General features: G+C 51.8%; 2 protein-coding genes across 2 annotated transcripts; both read right to left on the bottom strand.

Annotated features, from left to right (window-relative positions):
• Nucleotides 1–3,010: 3,010 nt before the first annotated feature.
• Nucleotides 3,011–3,244, bottom strand: A1O5_05063 (uncharacterized protein; the record flags this gene model as incomplete). Its single annotated transcript, XM_007745666.1, has 1 exon — nucleotides 3,011–3,244. One exon carries the CDS (start codon nucleotides 3,242–3,244, stop codon nucleotides 3,011–3,013), a length of 234 nt encoding a protein of 77 aa, XP_007743856.1.
• A 1,695-nt stretch (nucleotides 3,245–4,939) lies between these two features.
• A1O5_05064 (uncharacterized protein) lies at nucleotides 4,940–6,376 on the bottom strand (the record flags this gene model as incomplete). The annotated part of the gene is made up of 3 exons (XM_007745667.1): nucleotides 4,940–5,987; nucleotides 6,049–6,154; nucleotides 6,211–6,376. 3 exons carry the CDS (start codon nucleotides 6,374–6,376, stop codon nucleotides 4,940–4,942), a joined length of 1,320 nt encoding a protein of 439 aa, XP_007743857.1.
• Nucleotides 6,377–7,430: the final 1,054 nt, after the last annotated feature.

A 7,430-nucleotide genomic window follows, 5' to 3' on the forward strand; every position in this document is an offset into this window, starting at 1 on the left:
GCGGTGCTAATAAGATGTGATACCTGCCCCAAGAACCCCAAGCTCTGCTGCCTAAGGGATTGAAGAAATTGGTTGAACTCGGCATCAAGTTGATTTTCCGGCATCCTATATTTCATTTCAAGCTCGTGAAGAGCGGCATTTCCAGAAGCACTCTCAAAGGCGGAACCAGAGTCATATTGGGGATAAACGATGGCCTTTTCCAAGGGAAGAGCAGCTGTCAGAACGCTGAAACAGTGGTCTGGAGATCGGTGTGGCGGATCACAGAGGCTGGTGTCGAATAAAACAAGCCATGTGTATAGGTTACGAGCTTTAGACTTCAGATCGTCTTGTCCACTTTGGCTAGTCTGAACAGAGAATGAAGCGTTGAAGGTGTCCGGCGATATTGGTGTCGCTGGGAGATGATGCGAGATTTTCCACGTCTAATATTGAAGCTTAGTTATACAACAACTACAGCAAGAATCCTAAGCACGCGAAGTGAGCAGAAAGGAGAAGGTGCACTCACAGGTGGCGATAGAGGTGGTGTCGCCATGGTAGGTTCCCACGGTCCAAAATGAGTTTCCTGCTGTAGACAATACATCCATTAGAATCCTTTCCGCAAGGGCTACAGGCGGAGGTAATGCACAAATTGCATCAAGCGAGACCAAGAAAACATGAATTGATGGCTCATCTTGCCTACTATGACTTGCGAATCATTTTGTCAAGCCATGGTAGTCAATCGACTCATCAGAAGAGAACACGCACAACCTAGCTTGCTCTGCGTAACAACATGGAGCGCATAGAAATGAGGAGTTAGACATTCAGGCACTCTGTAAATGCTTGAGGTGTGTTTGCAGACACGTTACGAAGACCTGACGCTCTGTTTACGTTGAATGTCAAGGGGTCAATCCGAGGATTTTGTTCAACAAACGATTGGATGCATGGAGCATCCAGCCATATTCCCCCCGGAGGGAGAGTCCATCCTGCTATAGACAAAAGCTGTCCTGGGGGGATTGTGGTGAGAATCCTTCGGAAAATTCCATTCTGTCCACACGGGGCAGGAGATTTCCGGAGAATAGCACGACTGGAGTAAATAAAACATTCCCTGGTCGTATTCCGGGTGATTTCCTGGCTTATTTCCCGGTCATTCCTGTGGCAATAACCAGGATATTCCTTTGGTTTTAATCGAGACCAATCCTGATAAACGGTGAAGGGTCTACGCAAGTCCCGGAACCGACTCGGTAAGTCCTCTCCAGTGTTGAAAAACGACAGAAAAGTGACGAGAGAAATGGGGTCCATACAAACTAAACGAGGCCCGGTGATCCAGCGCGGTGAATTTCGAATTAACAATTCGGACTTCGGGGACTGGGCTATGCCGGTCCCAAGACAGCGTTGATCGTGGATCGCGGACTTCGCTTCTGCTTTGCGAATGGCACAGTCTGCATGTCGTGGTTCGAGTCCAAGGTATGCTGATACCCAGGAAACATGGGCGGTTTCGTCCACTCTGGTCGTCGCTGTATTTCTCTGGAAGTGCTTGTTAGCCTCAATGCGTTGGGTGGCTGGTGTTGCCTATCAGCCATTTGTTCCTGCTAAGTGGTCGAGCAGACCAGATCGAGGGCGTATCGAGCAGCTGTGTTGATGGCTGAGCTGCATGATATTCAAGGGAAGACCTGTGTCAATGTCCTATGGAGACCGCCAAAGGTGGATGGGATGCAGAATGAAGTGGGCGCCAGCGAAGGTGAAGGGCATGTTGGGCCGAGCGACGAGGCTAAGTTTTATGTTCACGCAGGTTCCGGTATTGTGTTGGGATTCCTTGTTGCTGGTGTGCAGAGACAAAAGAGGAAATCCAAGGGGCACAAACACCTCAAAAGGGAATTCGAGATAGAATGCATGGGTGCCTGAAATGAGGATGAAGCGAACAAAATGATGCGACGAATGGAAACGGAGGTCGGAGCAGCTGTCAAGGGTAAAGTTGGGGGCTGAGATTGAGATACGGAGTACTGTATGTATGTACCCTGTAACTCGGGAGGGAGGCTGGGTGGGAAGCCAGCCGAGAGCAGCTAACTAGGGTTTGTGATTACATACCTTGGTATTCTGGAGAAGGGAAGAAGACCAAGAGGAGGAAAACTACGACAGAAACAAGACCGACAACCACAAGAAAAACAATAGGGCAGCCGCTTATACGATAATCGAGATTACCAAAAACAGCAGTAAGGAGTGGGGAGCAAGGAGTGTCAAGGACTGGTTTGCAGCAGCCGCAACACTGGGCGCCAGACACTTCGATTCGTTATCATACGAGACGACAAGAGAAGATGGGTGGATATTAATGTCATTATCATCATTCTTTCTCTACAGTAGCAACTTTCATAGCAAAGCCTTCTGCTCAGCTGTCTACCCTCTAATTCAGACTTGGATGCTAGCTGTGGATGCAAATGGTTGGCCATCTCAATGGCAGCCTCATATCGTGTGGTTTCATGTCATCGTGGTTGTGTGTAGTCGTCAAGTGGTCGTGCTGTGAAGCCAGCCTCTATGCCTTTGCGTAATCAGCAACCAAAAGGAAATTCGTGAATGTAGCCGATAAATGTTCCGCGCGGCGCCGACCGCTCTGCAATACGGTGTGAGTTCTGTTGTTGCGAGCAAGTTTGGCGAAAGCGAGTCTCTTGGTGAGACATTCGCGTTGGTGGCGTCCGGTGTGGTGCCATGCTCGAAGAGGCCAAAGATATGGATGGCCAACTGTTGCCTTTGGAGCGCCAAAAAGGCGGGGATCCTGAAAAGTGCAGATGGGTACCGGGTATGGTGACGCTCGTCCGTATCCGAGCCCGTGTCCAAAAACTCCCAGAATTGTGGTCGTCACGCTAAAGTAAGAAGCTTTTGCATGTCGCACATGGACGGTAACCCTCCCGAATGGCAGAGGATGTTGTTGCCTCGGCTGGGCAAGCTCTGGATCCAATGCCACCGAGAGAAAAGGTCAAAAAACGGCGCTCATGCGTGCTTGCTCCTGCTCCAAAAATGTGCCGATAATACTCGAAACCCTTCAGGCACTAGGTGCCGCATAATGGATTTTTGCGCCGGGAAGACCTCTGGCGACAACCTGATATGTCGAGGATGTGGATAGTGGCGCAAGGTGCTCTGTAGAACCATCCTCCTTGGCGGCTGCAGCAGTCAGTCGAGGCCGCATGGTCGAGGGTTCGTTGAAGAAATCGTCGTCTTGGTGGCTCTCAAACGAGAACCCAGTACTGAAGAGTAGTCGCATTAGATTCTTGATCATGGTCGCCAAAGTGCAGAGAACAAGGGAGGCTGGATCCGGGGGGGGGGGGGAGAAGCGGAGAGGAAAAAAAGCACCTACAAGACCATGCCGAGTAGATATGCTGCCATTGATATAGCTATCGGTTGATGTTGGGAGTGGTTTGAGCAAGTGGGGTGGAATGTCGACGTCGTCGTTTGCACCAGCTGCTACCAGAAAACTGGGTAGCGAGCAATGCGGGGTCTAATGACCAGTGGAATGACCTGCGGATCGAATGATGCCCCTTGCTTCCGAGTGTGACGCGGCCTGGGCTCGCAGGGTGACAGTTCAGTGGGTTGGCTGAAAGGGGGAAATGCTGGTGGCTGGGATGCTTGTATGGATATGCTGTGGGTGGTCGGACCAAGTACAGGGTACGAGGTACTGGGTAGACATCTGTGCAACTTATAGGAGGACCACGTGTAGGTATATATGTATGTTTGTTTGCGCGGTATGCAGCAGTGAGCACGGAGTACCGGGTATGGCTTTGGGAAACGGCCTTGTGCGAACAGCGATCGAGGCTGATGGCAGATCCATCTTGATCCAGCTTAAGTACCATCGTATCACAGGCAGCCACTCGAAGCGCCCCGGGCACCATCCCGCGAGCACCTCAGACCCCTTCTTTGTCCAGAGCCCATGGTGTCTCACCTGGTCAGTGTTATTCTCCGCATGGAAGGAGAGGCTCCGGCCAGAACGGCTAGCTGTTCCTGTTCTTCTTTCCCGACGCAGTGTCAAGCGAGAATGCTGAGTCGGTGCCCGTGCGGCAGGGTGCTAGTACGAGGTACAATGGGATTACTGGGTAAAGCCTGGAGAGACTCGATCCTGCTTCCTGGGAGATGGTGAGTCGAGTACTGGGTACTGCACCAATCTGCCGTCGTCGATTGAGAGCTCCACGGTACTCCATCCAGGGGGAAGCCCATTTTGCCCATTTCAAATTGTTTATTGCCTCCAGCCAGCCTTGTTGTGCCCAGTACTGGGTACTCTCGTACGTTCTCGCCTTGGCTGGGAAAGGGATGAGATCCATTTTGGGAGCTCGCCGTGGGTGCTCAGGGTTGATTGCATGACGTTGACCTTTGTTTTTGGTACGGCTTGTGGGTAATAGTCGAAACATTTGGTGGCCCTCGGGGCGCAGCTGCCAAGGGAGCGACCCACAAGGAGCCTTAACCCCATTGCAGAGCCAACAATGCCCGAAACTGGCGATGGCTTGACCTGGACGGGCCTAGGCTCTGGTCTACGACCCCCATGTTGTAAAAATGACAACATCTGCGGCTAAAATTCCTCATTCTTGCGTGGACACCGTCGAGCCGCGGGCGACACGTACGGAGTACCTGGCATGATGCCGTTCGGGTGGCTAGCATGTCAGCGGAACTGGAGGCAGCTAAACACTCCCTTTGTTCCTCGTGTGAAGGGTTTCTGCGAACTGAACCGTCCGCATTCCCCGTGATCGAATCATTGTCCCCTATGTCGCTCCTCTAGTTGAACGCAGTTTCACCCACACACCATCACGGGGAGACATTGTCACACCGATGCTGAAGGTCGTTTCCCCGTCCTCCATATCATATCGACTTTCTTCACTCGGCCAATCGCGCGGATCTCGCGGCAGGGTTCTTGACGCGGGAGCGTTAACAGCCTCGAGGTATTGAAACGTCTGCAAGATGCGGACAATAACGTAAGAGACGTTCATCATCGCCATGTTCTCTGGGACACTTTGTCAGTCCGGACCAGGCTGAACTCAACACCGCCAATCACCAAGGACTTACTGCCCAGACAGACGCGCGGCCCGAGGATAAAGGGCATGAATGCTCCTTCGAAATCACTCAGTGTGCCAGCGCTAACTTCTTCCCATCTTTCCGGTCGGAACGCGTCAGCATCTTTCCCAAAGATATCTCGTCGATGGTGCAAAGAATAAATGTTGAAGGCCACCTTGGTGCCTGCTGGTATCAACAGTGGGCTGTTCCCATCGGGACCACCCCCTTCTGGGAGTACAGTATCGACCTTGGCAGTGCGCCCATCCAGCGGTACCACAGGAAAGACCCGAAGTGTTTCGTTCAAGACGTGGCGGAGATACGGGAGAGCTGTGACATCTGCCCCCGTTGGCAGCTTTCCCCTCGGGAAATGGGTGTCGATCAAACTCCGCAGCTTTGCCATGACTTGGCCATGTCTGGCCAAGGCAAAGATCACCCAAGAGGCGAATGAGGCCGAGGTATCTCTACTTGCCAGCAGCAAAGCCAAAAGTTGATCCCTTATCACATCGGCCGGAATATTGTCTCTGGCCACCAGTGAATGCATGAATGACGTGCTACCGCCTTCTCCAAGGTCTGTAATGCGCTTCTCTGCCTGAGAATGCAGCACATCTGTCAAGTATCGGTTGACAAATGCTTGACAAGTCCGACATGACTGTCGGAATCGAGGTGAATCGCGAACCCAATAAAAGTTAATCAGCTGACCTCTCTGGCCTAGCATTTGAAGAGCATAGTCGACGGCAGTAGAAAATTCCCCAGCACTCCCTTTGTCCTGCTCACCTGACCAGTGCTTCAGGTCAGAGAGCAAGGAATTAGTGCTGTGCCCGAAGACTGCCTCGGTTGCAAAGTCGGTGCTCAGTTTCAGGAGCAAGTCGCCCACGTCAACGGGACTGTTCTTGGAGGCAGCGCCATTAAGCCGCCGCAGAAGACGCTGGATGTGTGTCTCTAGTTGTACAAAGTCTTGGTCAAAGTTTCTCGTGAAATGTGGTCTGTATCAATCCTGCCATCAGTATTGCCACATGATCTGGAAATGCCCAAAAGCCCACAAACCTCAACATGGCACGAGATCTAGTCCACTCCCGACCGTCCAAGGCCAGAATACCGTGGCCGATGAGGGCGCGAAAGTTTCCGGCACGATCCGATCCGATCTCATAATCTGGAGAGCAGGGTTAGTACAATATGCTGTGCTGTGCGAGGTTGACGCACACGGACCTTTGAAGCGGGTTTTGCAGATGGTTTGTACGTTGGCTGGTGATCTGGTCAAGACCACTAGCTGGCCGGTGACTCGTTGTGTATAGGTGTGGCCATGTTTCTCGAATTCCTGCAGCATGAATGCTGGCAGTCTGCCTGCTCGCTCTGCTCTCAGAGTCGGAAACATTCTAGGGGATGTTAGGATCAGGCTCAAAGACAGGGTTCGGGTAGGCAATACTTGTCTAGCCCAAAAGGCATCCACCATGGGTTATGTAAATGCTTCTGCGCTGGTTTGCAGCCGTTGGAAGAGGCAAAGGCCGAAAGTTCCTGACGGGGCCAAATCAGCCCAGATGGGCAACCATATCGTCCCATATAAAAATGAATTGGGAACGAGCACTGGGGTTTGTTGTACCTACCTTGCACCTTTTCCACCGTTCGATCGCAGCCCCTGCAAGGAATAGGGCTAGGCAGCACAATAATGCGCCGAATGTGCCCATCGCTCCAGATCCGACTTTCCCACGACTTTTGCAGGTTTCCCCGGGTTAGAAAAAGGTGACGAGCGTTGCTCTGTGGGATGCACAGGCCGTGCTGGACTAGTGTAGATTATGATTACGCCTCTGGGCCTTCATGGCATCGGAAGTGATAAGTGGCAGGAATTTCCATGATCTCTCAGAGACAAGAATGAGGACTGGCTGAGGCGCAAGCGCGTCGGATTTGTTGCGGAATTCGGTAAAGTCTACGACTTGTCTAGTAGGTGGCGAGGTGGTCAGTAGTAGCCCCCAGGTGAGCGGCGCAGTTGACCGCAGTCGTGCTACTTTGCCTGAGCAGTTCATATCTTTAGCGCCTGATTTTTTTTTTTTGCATCATCAGAGAGACGATGAACCAGTGACGGATCACACTGAATTCGGGGGGAGGAAAAGATCCTGAGAAGCTTGTGTGATGGAAGAAAGATAGCACAAGCTGTGACTGCTTGAGCACACCTGACACGTGCGAACTTGCAACACCAAGCAAAAGTATGGCATCCTGATAAACGCCAGCCCAACCGATCTCATCCCAGCAGGCAAGATATGTATGTACATACACGCCCAAAACTCCGTTGGTGATCCACCATTCCCATACCGGCAGCCTTGTCGCAGGTTTCCTTCTGACATCGCAGTGTGCCAATCGTCAAGACATCATCTTCATCATCATCATCATCATCATCATCATCATCATCATCATCATCATCATCATCATCATCA

This window comes from Cladophialophora psammophila (assembly GCF_000585535.1).
Source record: "Cladophialophora psammophila CBS 110553 chromosome Unknown aczJe-supercont1.7, whole genome shotgun sequence".
In the NCBI taxonomy this organism is placed as follows: domain Eukaryota; kingdom Fungi; phylum Ascomycota; class Eurotiomycetes; order Chaetothyriales; family Herpotrichiellaceae; genus Cladophialophora; species Cladophialophora psammophila.